This window comes from Bos indicus x Bos taurus, chromosome 12 (genome assembly GCF_003369695.1).
Source record: "Bos indicus x Bos taurus breed Angus x Brahman F1 hybrid chromosome 12, Bos_hybrid_MaternalHap_v2.0, whole genome shotgun sequence".
NCBI lineage: Eukaryota > Metazoa > Chordata > Mammalia > Artiodactyla > Bovidae > Bos > Bos indicus x Bos taurus.
The window spans coordinates 67930287-67956614 of NC_040087.1; the positions used below are offsets into that span (position 1 = coordinate 67930287).

General features: G+C 39.0%; 1 protein-coding gene across 2 annotated transcripts in view; it reads left to right on the top strand.

Moving 5' to 3' along the window:
* GPC6 (glypican 6) overlaps positions 1-26328 on the top strand; it is a 1232535-nt gene that overhangs the window by 610019 nt on the left and 596188 nt on the right. For both annotated transcript variants that reach the window (XM_027557801.1, XM_027557800.1), the window contains exon 3: positions 1380-1771. In XM_027557801.1, the coding sequence (XP_027413602.1) occupies positions 1380-1771 (392 nt within the window). The remainder of the gene's footprint in view (positions 1-1379; positions 1772-26328) is intronic.

The window sequence follows — 26328 nt, forward strand, 5'->3', positions numbered from 1 at the left end:
GGAATTGGGTTCATAGACTCAGAAGCATAATCTTTCCTTAGCCTTTTTCCCACCCCCAATTACATTCTCCAAATGGGATAACGCTTGAGCTTGCTCTGGTGCAAATGGATAAACTTTGTACACACATGAACTCTGTATTTCCTCTGTATTCTTTTTTTTGGGGGGTGGGGGGGCGTGGAGTATAATTGCTTTACAATGTTGTGTTATTTTCTGCTGTACTACAGTGTGAATCAGCCACATGCACACATATATCCCCTCCCTCTAGAGCCTCCCTCCAGCTTCCCCCCCCACCCCCCCCAAGTTATCACAGAGCACGGAGCTGAGTTCCCTGTGCTGTACAGCAGCTTCCCATTAGCTGTCTATTTTACACATGGTAGTATATATATGTCAGTCCTATGCTACCAGTTCATCTCCCCTTCCTGTTCCTGCCCCTTTCCATGTCCCCATTCTCTATGCCTGTGTCTCTATTCCTGCCCTGCATATAAGTTTATCAGTACCATTTTTTTTCTAGATTCCATATATATGAGGGAGACCAATATGAGGGCCAATGAGTCTAACAGGGACATTGTTTTTTCCATCCCATTTCTTACATACTGTAACTATTCCCAGAAATATTCAAGTGCTGTTTCAGGATGAAAGTGGTCATGTCTTGGTAGATTCTTTTTCATTTAGAACCTCTTAACCAGAAAGCCCAAATACCTGTATGTTGTTCAAGTTCTATATAGTGATAGTTTATCATAATAATACATGGTACTCCATAACTTTCTGATTCATTATGGCAGCCTAAATTCTGTTTATTATAGCTTTGGTATTAAGTGAATTTAATTATACTATGAGCCTCTAAACACTGATAATTGATTGCTATATATAACAACTCCAAAGGGTCCAAATATTTCATTACTTTGAATATCCCATTTATGAACTTTTCCAAATAAAAGCAAATTAATTGAATGAGTGGCTAGAACAGATTTTTAAATAGACTGAAGCAAATGTTTTTATCAGTTATGCATTTATTATATTAACAAAAATACTTAGCCACATGTTCTGATTCAAGTTAATAGAGTTTTCTAAAATTTACAACAAATGGAAAAATAATTGAACTTCTTTAGAAGAGTATTCAATGGTAAATTCCTAATGTAATGGATGTTCTTTCCAACAGAAATCATATGCTCTTCTGTTTTCTTTGAGAGAAGATCTTAGATACAAGTCAAATCTCACTTAAAATATTTTCATCAGTTGATTGGTACCTTAATCACAGGAGACATTTTTCTTTTTTCCGTGAAAACAACCATTAGAAGCAGTTGTTTTTGAGGTAAGTGGATATTTTGGACTTCCTAGATATTTCTAATTTATGACTGCTTTCTTGTTTTAATTTGCAGAGTTTTTCCGAGAGCTCCTGGAGAATGCAGAAAAGTCACTAAATGATATGTTTGTACGGACCTATGGAATGCTGTACATGCAGAATTCGGAAGTGTTCCAGGACCTCTTTACAGAGCTTAAGAGATACTACACGGGGGGCAATGTGAATCTGGAGGAAATGCTCAATGACTTCTGGGCTCGGCTCCTAGAACGGATGTTTCAGCTGATCAACCCGCAGTATCATTTCAGCGAGGACTACCTGGAGTGCGTGAGCAAATACACAGACCAGCTGAAGCCGTTTGGAGATGTTCCCCGGAAGCTGAAAATTCAGATCACCCGCGCCTTCATTGCTGCGCGGACATTTGTCCAAGGGCTGACCGTGGGCAGAGAAGTTGCAAATCGGGTGTCCAAGGTAATTGAAATTCTACTGTCTTTCTAATTGGCCTTTCCCGTTTTCTCTGTTTTTTAAAACCAGTGTTTGTTTTTTTTTTTCTTTAAAATTCATGTAAAAGTTCTCACGTACAGTGGTCTTGCTAAATCAGCTAAATGTCAAAGCTTAATTCTTTGTGTGAGAGGAGCCAGGATTTCAAGCCATTCCATGTGGTTTGAAACATAATGTCAATATTTATCAGCAATTCAGCAGGGAAGCTTTTAGCAGGGAATGCATGAAAACAGGTGTCTTGTAACCATGACCACTTGGCATTTCTGATCAGTTCTAAGGATGATAAATACTCATGCAGCAGTCTCTCCAGAGGTTATAATCCTCTGTGAAGTCACAAGGTGAGTCTTCATGGTGACTGCAAGTGGAGACAAGTTGCCGCTCAAAACACCAGCACCTGGCATTTCTTCTTCTTTATCACCCTTGTCAATGTGGCAAATTCCTTAATAGTAAAAGAAGAGCCTTTAGCTGACACCTGTACAACTGGATTAGGGAGGACTAATGAATACAAAGTGTAGACTCTGGTGGAGAATTCTTTCTGTTATCCATTATCTTTGTAATTCAATGCTGTGTATTGCATTGGGCTTATGAGAAAGATAAACCACTAATACATGTATGTGTCTTTCCTTGAGGATGTCTCTAAACCTTTAATGGATGGGGTCTTTTTCCACTGCTGTTTTTAAACATTGACTGTTTCCTGTGTAAAGGATATATGCCTTTGTTTAAATTCTTCCTTGACATTCAACTGCTCTTATGAGATAGGCTTGCCCATTTATGAGGGCTGTCCAACAAATAAACTGGAAGATGATTACTTTAAGAGGTAAAGTTAAAACAATAGATAACAGGAGTCTGGTATTATGTCACCCAAAGAAGGTCATGTTTGTACAAAGATTATTGCTAAATATTACTTTCTTACTGCAGAGTTGTGCCAAATAGCCATATATTTTTTATAACTATTGGTACTATCCTGCCATGTTTCATTTTTGTCCACTTTGATCTCCTCAGTATTTACATCTTGGTAGAAAGATGTATATACCCTTAAGAAATGTTTCTCTATGGCTCTGTTTGTAAAATTCATAGCAGTCCATTTTTTAAATGAGCAATTCTTAAAAAGGTTACTTGAGCCTATGGAAAGATTCTTTGGAAGAATGCTCTAAGGAAGATAATCACAAGGGATTTAATAATACAAAGGGCCTATAACTTTGATGTTAAAAACAATTTTTTTTATTGAAAAATCAACAACATTCTAAATACCAAAGGAAATAGAAGCCCAAAGGTGGATTAATAAGGAATTGGCCAGGGGGAGTCATAAGAGGAAAATGATCACTTGGGTAAGTCTGTGACATACAGATTGATATAAGAAATAAATATATATTCCATATATTCTTGAGAGATAGATTTTGTTGTTAAAAAATGTTAGTCACGGTGGCTTCAAATTGAAGCCCTTGCTTTTATTGAAGAATGAAATTGCCAGCTTTTGAGGCACATGAGGTAAGAAATTAAAAGCATGGATTGATACCTGTGACAGTCCTGATTGTTTATATAGAGTCTGCCTGAGTGTGAATAATGATTAGATACATATATTTAACTCTGGGGAAGTCTCAGTGAGGTAAGAGAATATTTTCTATCAGTCCATCTAAAAAGCCACAAGCGAGTTTGCAGATGACTCTCTTTCCTGTTTCTCAGAGGACGGCGTTAAGGGCAGCCGGGAAATGGCGCCTCCCCCTTGTCTTTCCCTGCCTGTCCCAGCCTTGAGATCTTTGTCTACCAAAAACTGACGCGTCAACCTTCCTGGTAAAGACTGATATCATGGACCAACCATCAGTGGAGTATGACCTTCAGTTTTGTTTTGTTTTGTTTTCTAGGCATGAGGTGAGATGTACTCTGCAACACTGAGATCTTTCTTCCCTTGGTTTTTTCATGACCAACATTCATTTGCAGAATAGCTGCTGTGGGCTTGCAATGTTGTTAGTGGTCATGTGACCATGAATGTTTACTATTTTATGAAGATATTGGCTTGTTTGGCCTGAGTATCATTAGCCCTAATCTATTCAAATCATAAATCCCATACTGACATCTGATTACTGCCTTCTAGTAAGTGAAAAGATGGATGGATGGATGGATGGAAACAGAGAGAGATGGATGGGAATATATAGCCTTGGTTTAGAAGCTGAGAATTTTTTTTTTCTCAAATAATTTATGACTTAGCAATTTAAGTATTTTACCAGTGAACTTTCTTACCTAATGATGACCAGATGGTCTGTAGTTGACTAAATCAGATGCAGATTTACTAGTACCATTTGGGTGCCGATGACTTACAGCACCCAAACTGTTCTTTGTGATGAGAATAAAATATTACAAGACTGACTATATTAAGAAGAGAAGTAAGAATTGTGTTTGAGGGTTAGCCCCTCATATATCTGAAGTTTCCTTGTGGTCTGTTACTTGACTGATTTGGAGTTTGTGAAATGATTGTAGAAGAGTTAAGGAATTCAAGGCAAAATTCCAAAATAGAGATTCACAAACTGTAACAACTTACCTCCTGCACCTTGGCTTAGGGGATTTTTTTATCCTGCAGTTTCCCTCCTCTCTTACAGTGGCTTCTTAAATCTAGGAAGGCATCATTAATAGCTTCTAATTAATTGTTTTGACTGGGAAATTTATCTCTTTGGCAAAACACAGCAGTTTGACACAAATGTTTTGACACAACATTTGGGGAATTTCCTTACCAGAAAAGTAGGGAACTAATTTGATGACGTCAGCATAACTATTTTTAGAACTTACTCTTGCCATCTCACATCTCACAAGTCTTTTTCTAGGCTTTGGATGGAACACGTTAATTTTAAATAACTGTTTAAAAATACATGTGCTACTGAATGGGGCTTCCCTGGTGGCTCAGTGGGAAAGAATCCACCGGCGATGCAGGAGACACAGTTTTGATCCCTGGGTTGGGAAGATCCCCTGGAGGAGGGCGTGGCAACTCACTCTAGTATTCTTGCCTGGAGAATCCCATGGACAGGGGAGCCTGGTGGGCTATATTCCATGGGATCGCAAAGAGTCAGACACGCAACCGAGCATGCAGGCATGTGCTATCAAATACATGCGTATCTTAAAACTAAAGTTCTAACCTCTCGACACACTGTTTCACCTGTATACAAATCTATGTGTAGGAATCACAGCAACATTATTTATAATAACATATACAGTGAAAATATGGCAAATGTCCCATCTGCATAATTGATGATCTCTTCTGAAATCCTATGGAGCGTTGAAAATAAGTGAACTACAGCCACATATGTGGATGAATCAGTTACAAAAATCTTTTTGAGACAAAAAAAATAAAATCACCAAAAAATATATACCATTTCAGTTCAGTTCAGTTGCTAGTCGTGTCTGACTCTTTGCGACCCCATGACTGCAGCACGCCAAGCTTCCCTGTCCATCACCAACTCCCGGAGCGTACTCAAACTCATGTCCATCAAGTCATATACCATTTATATAAATTTTTAAAAAGTACAAAGCAATACATAATTTAGGAATTAAAATATATATGATATCCCATGTGCTTAGTTGCTCAGTCGTGTCCAGCTCTGTGTGACCATGTGTACTGTGGCCTGCCAGGCTCCTCTGTCCATGGGATTTTTCAGGCGAGAATACTGGAATGGGTTGCCATTTCCTCCTCTAGGGAAGTATGTTGCCATTCCTCCTCTAGGGGATCTTCCCGACCCAGGGATTGAATCCACATCTCCTGTGTCCCTTTCATTGCAGGCAGATTCTTTACCTATTGAGCCACTAGAGAAGTCTCTTCTCTTACAATGGCTTCTTAAATCTAGGACGGCATCATTAATAGCTTCTAATTAATTGTTTTGATCGGAAAATTTATCTCTTTAGCAGGGAAAAAAAGAAAGAAGAAAACTTTCGAATAATAAACACAAACATCATATAATAATAACATCTGGGGATCAGGTTTCAATGTATTATAAAAAAGAGATAATCAGGGGGTTCCATACTTACCGATAACATACTGTTTCTTAATCTCTGTGCTCTGTGTGTCTGCATGCAGGTTTAAGATTTTTTAATGAAAGAGATTAAAGTGGGAGGAGACATACCATTGTTCATGTGTGATTCTTTCCATCTCTGTAGATATGCTCAAGTGCCTGAGCTGCCTTCCATGGGTTCATCAAACTTACTGGTGTTTGTAGATTTGACCATTCACTTTCCATGTTCCACATTGTGCTAAATGATATCAAGTAAGCATGGAGACAAAGCTCTAAAATGAACATAAAAGCAAATTTTGATAATGTAATAGTCTTGAGAGAGAGGATCCTTACTATTTTTTTAGCATGATCCCTTTTTGAAAGCACCACTCTTACTTCCTTATATACACCCATTCGTGAATGGAAATTTGGGTGCCATCAGTGCCTCTGAAGCTAATCAGACATGGGAAGAACAGAAACAGGGCTGCATAGAGATATTAACAATTGTCCGCTTAGACTGAGCTTCTATTTTTCATCAGCAAGTGACTGTAGTGTCTTCACTGGTCCATCCTGAAGCCATTTAAACAAAAAAGACATGACTTTCATATCTTTTTGCTTTAATAAATATGACGTCTATGAGGCAAAGCTATAAATTGTGTCAGTAGCAACCACTTTAACTATGAAAGTCATTCGATTGATTCATTCCAGACAAATTAGGTAGATAATGGAATTGGAATCTATAGAACTTGAACTGTGGCCAAATGCTGTCACTTCTCTCTCTCTCTCTCTCTCTCTCTATCTATCAGATCTATTATGCATCTGTTTTTCTATTTAATTTTTTTTTATTCCTTGTGGGTTGGAACTTTGGAAAGAAAGTCTGGCTTTAGTACGACCAGAATTTTATTATCAACAGACACCTGCCTATGTCTGCTATCCATAATAGCATCTTTGCATGGGGAGCCTCTTAACGGACACATCCAGCTGAATAAACAATCTTGCATTAACAACATGTGCCTAGAAAGCTATAAACAGAAAGTCCATTTTCCAAAACTGTGGTTGGTACATTACAAGGCTGAAAAAAAAAAAAATGATCATCAAATTCGATGAAATGAAGGCTAGGCAATACATCCATTCATAATATTCTTTGATAATAATTGAAAACTATTCTAAAGAATATGCCATGGATATAGTCTAAAAAGGAAATGATATTCTATCTAGCTTTTGCTTCTGAGATAGAATTTAAGACAAACTAAGACCACCTGTTGTGCCTGTCACCCAAATGACCTGTTTTGCTCCTTCTGTGGTCATCTTTTGATTGGAGTTAATTTTTTTATTCATCCAGAAATGAAAAGGACCACAAAGAGGCCTTAGGTGAATGAAAGTTTTTTTTTTTTTAGTTATTTTATGGTCTGTGTATTCTCTTCTGTAATTGATGATTGTCTAACATAGAATAATAATATAATCAATAATATACAATATTAGGAAGAATAGGTAAGCCTTTTGAAGCTATCAATAATGTTTCTATGTTTACAACTTTTAAGTCAGCATGAATAATATATGCTTATTGTTTGATGATGATGGTGTGGACAATATATTATATTTAGAAAGTGCTTTGCCATCAATCAATAAATAATTTCATGATTAAAAAAATAGTAACAAAATAACATTAGTACTGCTGGCCAAAACAGCAAAAAATAGCTTATTAATCTACTTCATTGATGATGTATGAATTTTACCATGATCCAGGTGCTGTGATAAGCACTGGAAATTGTAAGGGTGTGAGCAAGTCCAGGGATCAAAGGAACAAAAGAGTTTCTCCCCTGAAGAACAGCATGTGTAGTGTTCTACATAGGACTCCAGGCAAGAGACAAGGTCCCATTTTTATGAAAACTGTTTGGTAATTTGGTTTAAAACAATAAAAATCTTTCTTATTAATTTTAAATTATCTTGCAAAATGCCACACTTAGGTGTGTGTTTGGAAAATGATTAAGAGAGTGAAAATTGAGGAGAATGAAGCCATTTATTTCCAATGCATTAAGAGCTTTTTGTATATCCTTTCTTTATGGTCTTTTGGTAGCTTGTGTCTGTTTTTAATAACATATGTATTGTTAAGTGAAGTGTTAGTCGCTCAGTCGTGTCCAACTCTTTGCGACCCTATGGACTGTGGCCTGCCAGGCTCCTCCGACCATGGAATTCTTCAGGCAAGAATTCAAGAGTTGGTTTCCATTTCATTCTCCAGGGGATCTTCCTGATCCACGGTTAAAACCTGGGACTCCTGCATTACAAGCAAATTCTTTACTGTCTAAGCTACTAGGGAAGCACCAGATGCTTGTTAGGCTATTTTATTTTAAAATTATGTTATCTTTTGGAATTCCAATAAAATGGGCACTTTTCTCCCCATTGAATCCCGTTTTGAAGTTGTATTCATAGAAGAAAGGAGAAGGTAAGGGGTTCTTTAACTCTGTGCCAATGCAACTTAGCTAGAAAAAGTTTGGCAACCACAGTTCTGACAATATCTAACAGGTATGATCTTTCTCTCTCCTATAGTCCAAGATGGATGGTTGTAATAACTCAACATTCATTGGATCCTATTAAATTCTTGTAAAAGTGGAGCCATTGTGGCAATGTAGCTAAGGCCTCATCAATAAGCATTAGTTCAGTGTGTTGTATACATCAGGTACTGTGGGTAAGTTCTTAAGATACAAAGACTATGCAAATTAAAGTACTTACAAATACTAATTGGGAGAGAGACAGAAACAAATAATGTCAAAATCTAATGATTTTGATATTATAATCTAATAATATTGATAATCTAATAAAGTCAATTCTACAGTAATTGTTTTGGGAATAGAGAGAAAAGACATCTAGCTTAACCTTGGGGTGTGAGGAACTTTCAGGACTGTAGAGAGGCCTGAAGGACACGTGGAAGGATATGTGGACATTCACAGATGATGAGGGCAGCAAGCGTAGTGGAGGCAGGGTGTTTTGGGCAGAGGAAAAACTTAGCAGAAACACAACATGAGGCCACAGATGAGTGCAGGGAGCTGCAAGCACTCCTGGGTATTCCTGAGGCATGAAATAAATAGCGGGGAATAGGCAGAAATAAGACTGGAAACTCAGACGGAACCCTTGAATAAAAACTGCCTCTTTCACTAACATTTTTGTGCTTGTCTGTTTTTCTTGCATAATTAAAAAGTAACCTTTCTTTTTTATTGAAGTATAGTTAATTTGCAATGTTGTGTTAGTTTCAAGTGTACAGAAAAGAGATTCAGTTATTCATATATATACATATCTTCTTTTTTCAGACTCTTTTCCTTTATAGGTTATTACAAGATACTAAGTATAGTTCCCTATAGTATACAGTAGCTCCTTGCTGTTTATTTATTTTATATATAATAGTGTATACGTGTTCATCCCAAACTCCTAATTTATCACCCCATCACTATCAACTTTGGTAACTATAATTTTGTTTTCTATGACTGTGAGTCCATTTATGCTTTGTAAATAAGTTCATTGTTATCATTTTTAGAGTCCATATATAAATGATATCATGATGTTTGTCTATCTTTGCTGAAAAGCATTCCACTACTTTTGAGAGACAAATGTGCTGAGCACCTGCTCTTCACTGGACATTGTTCTGTAAGAAACAGGAAATAACGATGAACAGCATTTACCCTGACAAAAATCACAGTGTATCCAAAAGGATGGAAGTGTAAAAGTTTAAGTGTGGTACAAAGGATCAAGATGAAGATAGGGGTGTGGGAAGAATGCTATGTAAATTAAAAGAAATGTATGCTTCCCTTTGCCTTGAAAAATTGGAAAAGGCACCTTAGAGTGGGTTATAGTCAGACTTAGACTTACAGGATGAATAGGGTCTTACACAGGAGGAAAAGATCTAGGGCTTCCTTGCCAAGGACCCAGCAGGTTAAAGGCATGAATTGTGGCAGGTCCTGATTTTGTTGAGATGTGGCCAGGAGGTCTGGATTGCATTATTTGGATTTTGTATTTCCAGCTAAGGAATTTGAAGGACTTTGCATTGGCAAGAAGTGATAGCTAAGATTTTTCAAAAGACAAGTATGTGGTCAGATTTTTACCTCTTTCCTAGGAAAGAGGTGAAAATCTCTGTTTCATGGATATGATAAACTGGAGTGGGGAAAACTGATGGCGGATGCAGAAATGGAAACTGTTGTAACTGCCCAGGTGACCACTGAGACCTAATTCCAAGCAGGTGGAGCAGAGTGGAACACGCATCTGGAGAAACAAAGGAGCAAACCAGCAGGGTATAAAATGCAGTGTCTTCTCAGATTGTTTTTCCGGCATCAAGCACATTTCCGGGCACACTGTTTGTTCTGAGTAACTGTTGTCTGCCTGCTGACTGGTTTGAGAATCACCAACACAGTCAGCTAGTAAAGAATCTGCCTGCAATGCAGAAGACCCCAGTTCCATTCCAGGGTTGGGAACTTCCCCCTGGAGAAGGGATAGGCTATCCACTCCAGTATTCTTCAGCTTCCCCAGTGGCTTAATGATAAAGAATCCATCTGCACTGTGGGAGACCTGGGTTCGATCCTGGATTGGGAAGATCCCCTGGGGAAGGGCATGGCAACCCATTCCAGTGTTCTTGCCTGGAGAATCCCCCTGGTGCACTACAGTCCATGCGGTCACAAAGAGTTGGACACAACTGAGTGACCAAGCACACAACATAGACATGTTTGTTGGCAAGGGATGATAACATTTAGCTGGAGAGAAAAGCTAACAGGATCAGATGAAACATCAGGGAGTATAAATACTTGAAAAGGATACAAAAAAAGAAGGCAAATGACCAAAAGCATATTGTTTTGAAAGTAAAGAAAAAGAAGTGCTCAAGAAATAGGGTAGTCAGCAGCATCAGACGTTGCAGATAGTCAAGTGGGAGGGGCAGAGAAAATAGACCTTTGATTTGGCCATTAGAATGCTATGAACTTTAGCAAGTGCATCTTGCCCAGAATGGTGTTTGTTTTTTTTGTTTTTTGTTTTTTTTTTGCTTAGAAACCTTAATTCTTCTGTTCCTGTACTTTCTAGAACAGACTGAACAAAGCATGGTCTATAGACTGGAGCCCATTCATAAAGAAGTTGTGATCATTCTGCAACAAGTCAAAAGTTGAAGCCATTAAAGAAATCTTGATAGCAATTTCACATTGCTGAGACATCTAAGACCCCACCAATGGAATCTTCTATAATGTTGAACTTTCATGGTATGTCTCCTTGATGTGAGGTACATCTTGGTTATCCCCTGTAGGATCAGATATCAGGTCATGACATCCTGGGAAAATCAGCCAGCCAAATTCTGTCCAGGTCATTTGAGCCTCAAACAGATAGTTGCAAATGTATCAGTACTATTCTAGAATAACCCTCAGAAGAGGAAGATGGTGAACCTCTATTCACTGATTCTGTTGGTGTCTTTGAGTTTCTTCTTTCTGTTTTCAGCCTCCCTTTGCCCTTCTCTGTGTGTCCTTGCCCTAACCTTCTTCCCTTGGAGAACCTTCTCTATGTTTCTAACCATGATGGGCTCTCATAAACCCATTTTGATTGGCATGTCGGCTGTTTGCGTGTGTTCCACAAGTATGAGAACTCTGGGGCCATGGAATATGTAGGCAACAACTGGACATCTTTGTTACTAATAGGAAATATCCATTGCTAAAATGTACCAATTAAGGGACAACACGAATCCTAAAGGCCCAAGATTAACACTCTAGTGCTGTAACTCAAAGAATGCTGCTTCTGAAATGGCTTCATAAAGAAAAACGGACCTGACAGTTTATTTCAGTGGCAGTGCTAACTCTGTTCCTGGATATTTATCTCTGAATGCCTTTATGCTTTTCCTACCAGAAGGCTCTGTGAAACAAGGTTTGAACAACAGTCCTGCCATAATTACTTTCACATGCAAAAAAGCACATTCTGAGTGCTGATAGGAGACGTTGCCGGCTGTGTGATATCATAGCTGAACTTGAAAGTTTGGAGGATTTTTCTTTTATTGTCCCATCTTCAGAGACTCAATGTTATAAGGACATTCCCTGAGGTAATATCAGTGCACTGTAGAGGTTTATGAGCCAAGATACACATCAAAAATAATTTTAATAAAGCTTGACAGCTATATTGCATTAATCGTGCTGACATAGTGAAGCAGGACTTATGTAGGGAGTACGACATATTGGTATTTTTTAAAAAGGAGGTATTAGGTCATACAGATACTTTCTTGTAAGAAAGATGGGGGGGTATATTATTACATACCATAGATTTTCTCCATTGTTATGTCTGTGATAACATAACACAGATATTGGATCCTACTTTGGTCACTTTAAGTGTTTTTCCACATCTTCCCCTTCCTGGGTTTGCATTTTCTCTCTCCGTCTTGATGAGTGATATTCAGTGCAGACGCAATGGATCAATCCCAGATGCTTAGAAAATAGTCGTTGTCCCACACAATATTGAAACTCGCATTTTCCTGTATCTAAATAGGATAGCCCTGGGTGAAAATGGACAGTTCCGAGTGTCAGTAATAGGATAATGGTGATTTTGACATTCAGAGGTAAGTTAAACTATAACCTGAATCAATAGATGTTCCAAGTTAACACCAGCTGACACTTCAGTGGCTGGCATAAACAGATTCTTCAAAATTCATTTTCATCCTTGCAGGAAGATGCTGCATGTCAAAATTGCCACTTTCATATTTAATACTCAGCAGAGAGCAAGATTTTTTATGGAAATTTAATCCTCTTCAGTTCATAATGTCTTAAGAAGCCAGGAAGGCAAACTTTTCCTCTGTTCATTTTGCAGAGGACTTGGGCAATCAAAGCAGCTCCTCCCTTCAGTATCTTAGACTTTCATCAATACAGTCCTTATGGAAACAGTATTATTCTGCATATTATTCTCATAGTAGGCATAAATATGAGTTTCTCCACAAGGAAATAGAGCTGTTTGTAAATAATGGGTGTTACAACGTCCTTCTTTGCTCTTGGCTTTCTAAAAACAAGTTCTCTTGCTAAAAATACATGTAAATGTAAGGCAGCATTTATTTCACTGGTTTTCAATGAAAGTGGACCGCATTTAGTCAGAAATACAGGGTTTGATGGTGCTTTAAAACATAGCAGGGCTTCCCTGGTGTCTAGCGGTTAAGAATCCGCCTGCCACTGCAGGGGACACAGGTTTGATCTGTGGTCCAGGGAGATCCCTCATGCTGCCGAGCCACAGAGCCAGTTTTCCACCACTAGTGAGCCCACGTGCTGTAGCTGCTGAGCCTTTCTGCCTCGAGCCTGTGCTCCACAGTAAGAGAAGCCATCGCTGAGAAGCCCAGGTATAGCAACTAGAACGTAGACCCTGCTAAACGCAACTAGAGAAAAGCTCAAGAGACAACGAAGACCCAGCACAACCAAAAACAAACAAATAAAAACCGCAGCAAACCACTCACTCAGCAGAAGTCCTTTCCTGTTAGCATTCTGTTGATCACTTTAGAGGCTGCGCCAAAGAGAATCCAGCTGTGCTTCCAATAAAGTGTATTATTGAAAAGACAAAACCTCATGGTATCCTGCAGCATTTGTAGGCAGAAAATAACTACATAAAATATTTATGTCACTATTTCCATATGATATGAGAAATATCTCCTTTGGAGGGGAGAGAAAAAGTACCCTGACATTTTGGCTGGGAGAGAGTAGATAGAATCCGGATTGAAAGTCTTTCTTACTTTCTTTTCTTCATGTGTGAAAGTGATAGGTTTTTCCATAGAAATTCTGATATGCCCGTTGTTTAATAAATTATAGAACCTTTGACTCTCAGCTATCCAGAGTCTCTCTCCTGATCAATTTATATTTCATTACTTGTTTTGTGATTGTGAGACAAAGGGAATTGGGGAAATGAGATTAATCTTACAAATCACTCAAGCCAAATGAACATTTTTCCTCTATAAATTACCAAAAGAGTTCAAATAAAGCTGTCATCCTAGCTTAAAATGACATTCAGTTGTTGTTACTGGTCAGAAAAATATTTTTATGCAATTTCACATATTATTTCTGACTCCAAAATCAGTATGTGCTCATCCAGAAAGAAAAAAAAATGTGTACAATGCAGAAGAATACAAAGAAGAAAATAAAAAATCCTTAATTCTTACTACCTAGAGATAACCAGTGTCAAAAGTTTGCATCTCTAGTGGTTTGTACCTCTAATATGCTTTTATATTACGTATTATTAAATCATGTGTGTGTATGCTCAATCATTCAGTTATGTCCCAGTCTTTGTGACCTCATGGAATGTAGCCCACCCAGCTCCTCTGTCCATGGAATTTTCTAGGCAAGAATACTGCAGTAGGTTGCCATTTCCTCCTCCAGGGGATCTTCCTGACCCAGGGATCGAACCCACGTCTTTTGCATCTCCTGCATTGACTGGCATATTCTTTACCACTGTGCCACCTGGGAAGCCCTATTGTTAAATCATGGGGGATACTTAATATTGGATTCTACTTTTCATCACTTTAAATATCTTTCCACATCGATAGCACTTTTATTAAAAAATTACTCTTATTTGTAAAGTTTTGTTTTACAACCTAAAGGATTTGCTTGCTGCCAGTATATCTGGGATCTTCACAAATAGTCGCCCCTTGGACATTTTTTCTCATAGCAGGAAGCAACTGTAGTAAGCAGTTTGTGTGTGTGTGCTTGATGGTGTGGGTGTTTAACTCCTCTGCACTCTCAGGGCCAGCATACATGGCTATTTCATATATTCTTAATCATGTATTTAGCTATTGGAGATTTTTGGTTATTTATAGTCAACACAGTTAACAAGAATTAGAAGCAATTTTTATGGAAATAAAAGATATACCCAGAAAGAAGATATTGGGATGAGGCTGCTAGAAAAATATTTATTAGATTTCCCTATTACTTCCCACTGAGCTGAATATCTCCATCTAAGCCAGACTGCAAAGCTGTGGACTTTGTTCCGAACTGTCTCACAGATGTGTTCATTTGGCATGACTTTTTTAAGAGTTTAAATAATGGGTTTTTTTTTTTCTAATTTTATTTTATTTTTAAACTTTACATAATTGTATTAGTTTTGCCAAATATCAGAATGAATCCGCCACAGGTATACATGTGTTCCCCATCCTGAACCCTCCTCCCTCCTCCCTCCCCATACCATCCCTCTGGGTCGTCCCAGTGCACTAGCCCCAAGCATCCAGTATCGTGCATCGAACCTGGACTGGCAACTCGTTTCATACATGATATTTTACATGTTTCAATGCCATTCTCCCAAATCTTCCCACCCTCTCCCTCTCCCACAGAGTCCATAAGACTGTTCTATACATCAGTGTCTCTTTTGCTGTCTCGTACACCGGGTTATTGTTACCATCTTTCTAAATTCCATATATATGCGTTAGTATACTGTATTTATGTTTTTCCTTCTGGCTTACTTCACTCTGTATAATAGGCTCCAGTTTCATCCACCTCATTAGAACTGATTCAAATGTATTCTTTTTAATGGCTGAGTAATACTTCATTGTGTATATGTACCACAGCTTTCTTATCCATTCATCTGCTGATGGACATCTAGGTTGCTTAAATAATGTTTTAAAATGAGGAAGATTGACATAAATTGTGGATTTCTACAATTTCTAAGGGTTTCCTTGGTGGCTCAGTGGTAAAGAATCTGCCCGCCAATGCAGAAGATGAGGGTTCAATCCCTGGGTGGGGAGGATCCCCTTGCAAAGGAAATGACAACCTATTCTAGTATTCTTGCCTGGGAAATCCTATGGACAGAGGAGCCTGGTGGGCTGCAGTCCACAGGGTCACAAAAGAGTCAGACACCACTTAGTGATTAAACGACAACAAGCAATTTCTAAAGATATAACCAACCTGGATTTGTGTCCTGTGTAGCAAAATCAGCTGGAGTAAATATATAGGATGAGTTTGTTTTAGCTTGAGAATTTGTGTTCTGGTTTGACTTGGGTCTGACCATTCCTGTGATTGGTCTGATTCTGAAGTCAGTGTGGATCACCATCTATCACAGTGTTTGGTTCTTTTCCTCCCAAGATAGAAGTGTTTCTCTGTACCCATGTCTTTACTAAAAGTGGAAGATGATAGGGCCATGTTTCAAGAAAAAAAAAGTAGGAAGCTTATTTTGTTTTTTGTGGAAGTATAAAATATTCTAAACATTTAATATGCAAATTGTAACTATGTTTTAAAAAACATCGTCAGTAAGCTTCACCTATGGTTATTGACTCCTTAGCATTTGAATTTGCAAACCTGCTTTTAAGTTCTCTATTAGCCATCACTATGAGCTAAACTTTATTCATTAATCAGATAAAAGCAAACCAATAGCTTAGAAAAAGACTCTGCTATTCCTGATGTTGATGTCAGGAAAGAATCCTTTCCTTTAATGTCTTTGAGAACATTCTTATCATATATGAATATGGTCTTCCCTGGTGGCTCAGTCGGTCAAGATTCTGCCTGGAATGCAGGAGACCTGGGTTCAATCCCTGGGTCAGGAAGATCCCCTGGAAAAGGAAATGTCAATTCACTCCAGTATTCTTGCCTGGAGAATTCCATGAACAGAAGCGCCTGGTGGGCTACAGTCCATGGGGTCACAAAGACTTGGACAAACTGAGTGACTAACACTACTACTACTTATCATATAAACAGCCGAAGTTTACTTCTGCTGAAATGGACCTTAGCAAGCAAAGGCCTAGAATGTTTTCCATTAGTGTCATCATAGCATCATCACCCCTGTCAAATCCATTCCCGTCTGAGGTAAATGGAAGCTAACAGCTACTGAGTGCTTGTAAGCCACTGTACTTAGTACTTTTCACATACTGTCATTTAATTATTGCATTAAACCCATTATATATGTGTCATAATCATTGCATTTATTAGATAAGGAACTTGAAGCTGAATGGCAGGGAATCTGCCTCTTCAAGTGCTGAGGTTTTAGTCTGAATACAGAAACCTGATATCAAAATTATTGGTCCTGAGACTTACCTGGTGGTCCATTTGCAGGGGGTGTGGGTTTGGTCCCTGATCAGGGATCTAAGATCCCATATGCCTCCGGACTAAAAACCCAAGACATAGAACAGAAGCAGTATTGTAACAAATTCAGGAAAAACTTTAAAAACGGTCCACATCAAAGAAAAAAAAAAATCTTAACAATGAAAATAGAAATTGGTCTATGGCAATGTGGTCAACAGAAGTAGGGTGAGAATCATATATGTATGTAATGCCTGTGAATTTCTATAATTTTCTGTAAGCACATTAAATAATAAATTTTAAATCTAGTATATCCAAAACACTGTCATTTAAATATGTAATCAGTATCAGATGAGATCAGATCAGTCGCTCAGTCATGTCCGACTCTTTGCGACCCCATAAATCGCAGCACGCCAGGCCTCCCTGTCCATCACCAACTCCCGGAGTTCACTGAGACTCACGTCCATCGGGTCAGTGATGCCATCTAGCCATCTCATCCTCTGTCGCCCCCTTCTCCTCCTGCCCCCAATCCCTCCCAGCATCAGAGTCTTTTCCAATGAGTCAACTCTTCCCATGAGGTGGGCAAAGTACTGGAGTTTCAGCTTTAGAATCATTCCTTCCAAAGAACTCCCAGGGCTGATCTCCTTCAGAATGGACTGGTTGGATCTCCTTGCAGTCCAAGGGACTCTCAAGAGTCTTCTCCAACACCACAGTTCAAAAGCATCAATTCTTCGGCACTCAGCCTTCTTCACAGTCCAACTCTCACATCCATACCTGACCACAGGAAAAACCATATCCTTGACTAGACAGACCTTTGTTGGTAAAGTAATGTCTCTGCTTTTGAATATGCTATCTAGGTTGGTCATAACTCTCCTTCCAAGGAGTAAGCGTCTTTTAATTTCATGGCTGCAGTCACCATCAGTAGTGATTTTGGAGCCCAGAAAAATAAAGTCTGACACTGTTTCCACTGTTTCCCCATCTATTTCCATGAAGTGATGGGACCGGATGCCATGATCTTCGTTTCTGAATGTTGAGCTTTAAGCCAACTTTTTCACTCTCCTCTTTCACTTTCATCAAGAAGCTTTTTAGTTCCTCTTCACTTTCTGCCATAAGGGTGGTGTCATTTGCACATCTGAGGTTATTGATATTTCTCCCGGCAATCTTGATTCCAGCTTGTGTTTCTTCCAGTCCAGCGTTTCTCATGATGTACTCTGCATATAAGTTAAATAAACAGGGTGACAATATACAGCCTTGACGAACTCCTTTTCCTATTTGGAACCAGTCTATTGTTCCATGTCCAGTTCTAACTGTTGCTTCCTGACCTGCATACAGATTTCTCAAGAGGCAGGTCAGGTGGTCTGGTATTCCCATCTCTTTCAGAATTTTCCACAGTTTATTGTGATGCACACAGTCAAAGGCTTTGGCATAGTCAATAAAGCAGAAATAGATGTTTTTCTGGAACTCTCTCGCTTTTTCCATAATCCATCAGATGTCGGCAGTTTGATCTCTGGTTACGCTGCCTTTTCTAAAACCAGCTTGAACATCAGGAAGTTCATGGCTCACATATTGCTGAAGCCTGGCTTGGAGAATTTTGAGCATTACTTTACTAGCGTGTGAGATGAGTGCAATTGTGTGGTAGTTTGAGCATTCTTTGGCATTGCCTTTCTTGGGGATTGGAATGAAAACTGACCTTTTCCAGCCCTGTAGCCACAGCTGAGTTTTCCAAATTTGCTGGCATATTGAGTGCAGCACTTTCACAGCATCATCATTCAGGATTTGGAATAGCTCAACTGGAATTCCATCATCTCCACTAGCTTTGTTTGTAGTGATGCTTTCTAAGGCCCACTTGACTTCACATTCCAGAATGTCTGGCTCTAGGTCAGTGATCACACCATCGTGATTATATGGCTCATGAAGATCTTTTTTGTACAGTTCTTCTGTGTATTCTTGCCATCTTTTCTTAATATCTTCTGCTTCTGTTAGGTCCATACCATTTCTGTCCTTTATCGAGCCCATCTTTGCATGAACTGTTCCTTTGGTATCTCTGATTTTCTTGAAGAGATCCCTAGTCTTTCCCATTCTGTTGTTTTCCTCTATTTCTTTGCATTAATCACTGAAGAAGGCTTTCTTATCTCTTCTTGCTATTCTTTGGAACTCTGCATTCAGATGTTTATATCTTTCCTTTTCTCCTTTGCTTTTCACTTCTCTTCTTTTCACAGCTATTTGTAAGGCCTCCCCAGACAGCCATTTTGCTTTTTTGCATTTCTTTTCCATGGGGATGGTCTTGATCCCTGTCTCCTGTACAGTGTCACAAACCTCATTCCATAGTAATCAGTATAAAAACTATTAATCAGATATTTTAATTTTTTGTATGATGTCCTCAGATTTCAGTGTGCATTTTATACTTACAGCAGATCTCAGTTTGGGACTGGTCATATTTCACATGCCATACATGGCTAGTGGCTGATGTAGGGGACAATGCAAATGTACAGTTTTAATGCATCACTCTCCTATTTGAGGTAAAGAATGTTAGGAATTCACACCAGGAAGCCTAAACCCTTGTGACTGATTATTCATACAGTTCCTCCAGTGATGAGTAAAATAGAGAAAGATTCTGACTTTTCATAATGCATTTCGGGCCCTGAGTGGAATTCTGACATAAATAACACAGACATTTTATTGAGAGGTTTGTTCTTCCCGGTCTCTCAAATGCTGGCTCTGTATGTGATACTGCTGTGGTCCCTAAGTATCATGAGCATCAGAAGATTGTCAGTCATCAGGCAGGAATTAATCTACAGTTTTCCATCTGCCCAGGGGAGACGGAGGAGACTAATTAATGCAGGAGTTGGCAAACATCCATGGGTGTCAGCATCAGTAGTAAACAAAAGAAATAATTCTCCAACTATTATTGCACGGAGCTCTCTGAAGTATTTAATTCTTGAAGAGGGGCCTCATGCTCATAGGTGTGGCCCATCACTGGATTAAGTGTCTCAAAACCACATGACTGATTAGTGTTCGGAACATATGAGGGTACTTCTACACTTTTGGGGGGATAAAGAAGGTGCTTTTCAGGTGGAAGCCCCTGCAATATTGATTCTCTTAGATTTCTCATAAAAACATTTTAGGGTATTGTTTTTTTTAAGAAACTGGAAAATTATAGCTTTAGTGAATTATTGTTTCACTAGTAATACATAAAGTGCATCACGCACTAGTCTGAGGAGGCCTTACAAATACCTGTGAAAAGATGGGAAGTGAAAATCAAAGGAGAAAAGGAAAGATGTACCCATTTGAATGCAGAGTTCCAAAGAATAGCAAGGAGAGATAAGAAAGCCTCCCTCAGCGATCAATGCAAAGAAATAGAGGAAAACAATAGAATGGGAAAGACTAGAGATCTCTTCAAGAAAATTAGAGATACCAAGGGAACATTTCATGCAAAGATGGGCTCGATAAAGGACAGAAATGGTACAGACCTAACAGAAGCAGAAGATATTAAGAAGAGGTGGCAAGAATACACAGAAGAACTGTACAAAAAAAGATCTTCATGACCCAGATAATCACAATGGTGTGATCACTCAACTAGAGCCAGACATCCTGGAATATGAACTCAAGTGGGCCTTAGGAAGCATCACTACAAACAAAGCTAGTGGAGATGATGGAATTCCAGTTGAGCTATTCCAAATCCTGAATGATGATGCTGTGAAAGTGCTGCACTCAATATGCCAGCAAATTTGGAAAACTCAGCTGTGGCTACAGGGCTGGAAAAGGTCAGTTTTCATTCCAATCCCCAAGAAAGGCAATGCCAAAGAATGCTCAAACTACCACACAATTGCACTCATCTCACACGCTAGTAAAGTAATGCTCAAAATTCTCCAAGCCAGGCTTCAGCAATATGTAAACCGTGAACTTCCAGATGTTCCAGCTGGTTTTAGAAAAGGCAGCGTAACCAGAGATCAAATTGCCGACATCTGATGGATCATTGAAAAAGCGAGAGAGTTCCAGAAAAACATCTATTTCTGCTTTATTGACTATGCCAAAGCCTTTGACTGTGTGCATCACAATAAACTGTGGAAAATTCTGAAAGAGATGGGAATACCAGACCACCTGACCTGCCTCTTGAGAAACCTATATGCAGGTCAGGAAGCAACAGTTAGAACTGGACATGGAACAACAGACTGGTTCCAAATATGAAAAGGAGTACGTCAAGGCTACATATTGTCACCCTGTTTATTTAACTTATATGCAGGGTACATCATGAGAAACGCTGGGCTGGAGGAAGCACAAGCTGGAATCAAGACTGCCAGGAGAAATATCAATAACCTCAGATATGCAAATGATACCACCCTTATGGCAGAAAACGAAGAAGAACTAAAGAGGCTCTTGATGAAATTGAAAGAGGAGAGTGAAAAAGTTGGCTTAAAGCTCAACATTCAGAAAACTAAGATCATGACATCCGGTCCCATCATTTCATGGCAGATAGATGGGGAAACAGTGAAAACAATGGCTGACTTTATTTTTCTGGGCTCCAAAATCACTACAGATGGTGACTGCAGCCATGAAATTAAAAGACGCTTACTCCTTGGAAGGAAAGTTATGACCAACCTAGACAGCATATTATAAAGCAAAGACATTACTTTGCCAACAAAGGACCATCTAGTCAAGGCTATGGTTTTTCCAGTGGTCATGTATGGATGTGAGAGTTGGACTATAAAGAAACCTGAGCACGGAAGAATTGATGCTTTTGAACTGTGGTGTTGGAGAAGACTCTTGAGAGTCCCTTGGACTGCAAGGAGATCCAACCAGTCCATCCTAAAGGAGATCAGTCCTGGGTGTTGATTGGAAACACTGATGTTGAAGGTGAAACTCCTATACTTTGACCACCTGATGTGAAGATCTGACTCATTAGATAAGACCTTGATGCTAGGTAAGACTGAGGGCAGGAGGAGAAGGGGACGACAGAGGATGAGATGGTTGGATAGCATCATCGGCTCAATGGACATGGGTTTGAGTAGACTCTGGGAGTTGGTGATGGACAGGGAGACCTGGTGTGCTGCGGTTCATGGGGTCACAAAGATTCAGACATGACTGAGCGACTGAACTGAACTGAATGCATAATTCATAAATGTGCGTCAAAGTGATGCTCTATGGGTTGACAGAGTTGACACTCATCTTCCCAAAAGGTCTGTTACTATCAGGCAAGAGCTTATCAAAAGAGGGGTCCTATTCAATAATTCCTATTCTATGATTGATACTTTCCTAGCCACTGTGGAAGTGTTGATTTCTTAATGGATTCTCTTTGTGATATAGAGAAGCAGATCAACCCAGCCCCAACTGCTGACTCTGTGGTGGCCACCCTGTTCTTGATCTATGTATCCACTCCCCAGGCTTGCCATATACTAGTGCTAGAGAGCTGACCTTAGACTTATTTCATAATTCTATTCATTCAATTAATTTAGGATATGTAAACTGATTTATTGCAAGCCTTAAAGTCATTTTCCTCAAGAGAGCCCAGAATATTAGGTTAGCAGTTTTTTTGAGCACAGCTTTGACTCAGTTTCAGCCAGCAGGCAATTTAGCGTCAGCATCCCATAATTTTAGAGACAGTGTCATTTTCTCTAGGCTTTTCACTGCTGAGTCAAAAATCTGTTCAAGAGGGTACAAGTATGTCAGAGTATTTCCAGTGAAGAGAAAATTCCTGGATGACGTCTGTCTCTGCAGCCTTAAATCTTGGTCTCATTCCAACCATCTATCATTGCATTTCTTTTTCAATACTCAGTGTTCCTACAAACTAATGTATTTAAGACTGATCTTCATAATCTGGAGCAGAACTCCATGGCCTCATCGTAGGCTGTTTTCTTTCTGTGTTGCTTCCTGTTTGTATCTCTCCCTCTCCATTGCCTTCGTTTCTGCTAAAATCTGAACTCTGATCCCATCAAGTGTAGGTTGTTGCCCATTCAAGACAACTTCTCCAGGCTGTAGGCTCCATCCCTTCTTTTGGGAATCCTAGGAACATTTCACCACATACCATTTTGATTAAGTCACTGACCTGTTCATAAATCTCAGCAATCTATTGTCAATTACTTCAGTCATTTGGACTGTTTACTAGGCACTTAGCTCTCTTCTAGTACAGATTTGATGACCAGATTTTGATCTACAAGATGAACAAGTCTGAAGTTGGCAGCCCAGCCTTCAAGTCTTCTCTTCAAGCTCTCCTTCACCTTGCTGCCCTGAATCGGTAGTCCCAACCCAATGCCCAGTTTTGTTTGAGAAAATGTATCCAAGCTTTTTTCCACATGAAAGTTTGGGTGATGGTTTCTCTGCCATTTTCCTTATCATGTCTTCTTCTCCTCTTCCCATCAAATCATCTCTTTTACCCCTTTCAAAACTTGCTAAAAACTACTCATTACCCCTTCTACTATCCCCAGATTTCCTTTCCACCTAATTAGTTTTTTTTTTTTTAACTCAGCTTGTTTTCAGAACCTCTATTCTAAACTTTGGCAGTGTCCATGTAGAGTTCTACATATGTTGCTTTAAAGTTTCCATGACATTTTCCTGTGCCATGGGCTTTGTCAATCTGAAGATTGTAACTTAGTACCAAGAAAAAAAACAGGAACATGCCTTTCATCTTTAATATTCCTCACAGCAAGCACTACCATAATGTGGGTATGGTGATACTGATTACTCTGTTCCTTTCTTTCAGTCTGATCATGGTTGAAATGTTGGGGAGGGGTAATAGCCATACGTCATAGCATCTCCCACTTTATTGTAAATAGTGCCCTAAATTTCTGATTATTTTAGCAAAGGATGTAATATGTAGATCCTTCTAGAATTCTGCCAACGCCCTCCCAAAAATAAAATTAAATGTTCAATGCATGTGGTTTCCCAACAGAACTATAGGTTCAGTTTATGCTTGCTGGGACATCCAGGTAGAAAGATACTGTAGACAGCTAAAAAATTAATGAATGAATATAGGTGATAAGCCATGCATTCCCTTGGCTATCACCTAAATGATGTAGTACCTTGAGATCTGTTGAAAAGCAATGAATCTTCATTTGTATTCCAGATTGCCAAAATATCTATATTATCTAGCTGTATGTAGATATAGATATCTATAGTTTCCATAGTTACTGGAGCAACCATTTTTTCACTCATATTTTGCCTTTATATCTTAGAACTCGTCTACCTAGAAGCTTACCTGCTCCATGATCGCAATTGAGTTCAGTGAATTATTAGTGGAGAGGAGTGTAGTTTCATAGTCTTGGAGCATCAGTGTTTTAGATTTCCTTAAGTGCAGTTAAATATAAGAGGAAGATGTGCCAGCCTGCTGAAATCTTAGGAATATTTTTTACTGTGATTTAGAAGAATTATTAAGGAGAAGGAAATAAAGGGAAAAGCCACTAATCTCTTTTGTAAAGTGCTCACACTGCACATTTACAATTAAGCTGTTCTGATTTCTGTAATTAAAATAATTTCCTCTGAGAGGCCTTAATAGTTCATGCCCATGAGTAAAAAAAAAAAAAGCTGTTGTCATGAATGAACGATTGAAAAAAAGGTCTTATCCACATGCTTTTTTTGTTCCTATGAGAAATCTTTGAAAACAAACTGGGCATGAAAAAGACAATCAGTAAGGTTAGCTTTGGGTTGTTTTAGCAATCCACATGAGGTACCAGCTCATGCATGCATTCATTCCTTCATTCAGCAAACATGTATTGAGCACTACCTCCTCGGCAGGTGCAATCGGTACAATGATGAATAAGACCTAGTCCTGCCCTAAAAGAACTCCCATTCCAGAGTAGGTACCAGACAAGTGTATAGTAGAGAGCAATAAGTGCTAAGACAGAGGTGTGGGTGGGTTTCAGAAGGCAAGTGTCCACTGATACAAGCCCACCCGATGGAGATACTTAGAGTCTTTTCTATTTGGTTCACCAAAAAGTTCATCGAGTTTTTCCATTAGACCTTATGGAAAAACCCAATGAACTTTGAGATGTTATGGAAAAACCGGAACCAACTTGATATATATATGTATAATTTTTCAATTAATTATTCATTTTTGGCTGCATTGGGTCTTCCTTGCTGCACTCGGGTTTTCTCTAGGTGTGGCAAGTGGGGGCTACTCTATGTTGCAGCACGTGGGCTGCTCACTGTAGCGGCTTCTCTTGTTGCAGAGTACAGGCTCTAGGCATGTGCACTCAGTACTTTTGTCTCACGGCTTAGTTGCCACGCTGCATATGGAATCTTCCTGGACCAGATATGGAACTTATATCTCCTGCATTGGCAGGAGGATTCTTAACTACTGGACCACCAGGGAGGTCCCCAGAATGAACTTTTTGGCCAATCCAAGGAAAGGCCTTAGAGATTTTTATTTTGCCAGTCATGAATGCAATGACAACAGAGGCATACATTTTAAGAGAGAAATGAAAATTCACTGTTGAATTGTTGAAAAAATAAAGCTGCACCAATAATTAGTAAATATTAATTAGGCCTAAAAATTAGTTATTATTACCAGGGACATTTTATTGCATAGTATCATGTATTCATCAATATATAATATGACTATATGTTGTTGTTGTTTAGTCACTAAGTCATGTCTGACTCTTTTGCAACCCCATGGACTGTAGCCTGCCAGGCTCCTCTGTTCATGGGATTTTCCAAGCAAGAATACTAGAGTGGGTTGCCATTTTCTTCTCCAACCCTTGTCTCCTGCATTGGCAGGTAGATTCTTTACCACTGAGCCACCAGGGAAGCCCCATACATACCATAAAATAATATGAATAAAATAGAGGGAAAAGTAAAGAGAGGAGAAGCTTGATGTAACCCAGAGCTCAGTAGATCAAGAATAGAACATAGCTGGAATTGAATTCTCACTTCGACCCTAGCTGGTTGTCTGAATTACCTCGTTTCTTTCCTCCTTGGTGACATGTGGGAGAGACTGAACAAAATGCTTTACTGGGAGTGAAATTCCAAAAGTGGCAATTATTAAAGTCCTTAATGTATGACCTAAGAACTAAGGGATAAACTCAAGATTGCACATCCAGATGATTAGATCAGTGTGGGGAAAAGATGATCAAATGATTCAACTAGTAATTAATTTCGAAGTTTTAGGCCACACTGTCTGGTTTAACATGCCCTAAGTGTTTTTGAATGAGGCTTTGGAATTTAGCTACTACTTCTGTTTGTCACTCATGCTTGGGCTCATTTCTAATTTGGAAGTAATACAGGTTATTCTTACAAGTGTGTTGCTCTTTTCAAAAATCACTTCAAATTCCAAAGACATTGTTGAACAGTAGCACATCGTGTGCTTAATGGGTTTCCATGGCCTTCCTACAGTTGATCCTGTCCTTCTGGCTGATTCAAGCACCTACAGCTACAATGCTGTATTTTTATCCACAATATATAATGTTAATATGTAACACTCAAGATGTATTTGTTGTTAAGGGGTGTTACTGCCAGAGATAATGGGTAACCTCTTGGAGAGTTTGCACCGTTCTCTATTAAACCCCACATTTGATTGGCAGGTGTGTCCTAGAAAAACCAGCATAACACCTTGTTAGAGGGCACAGTGCCATCTAACAGT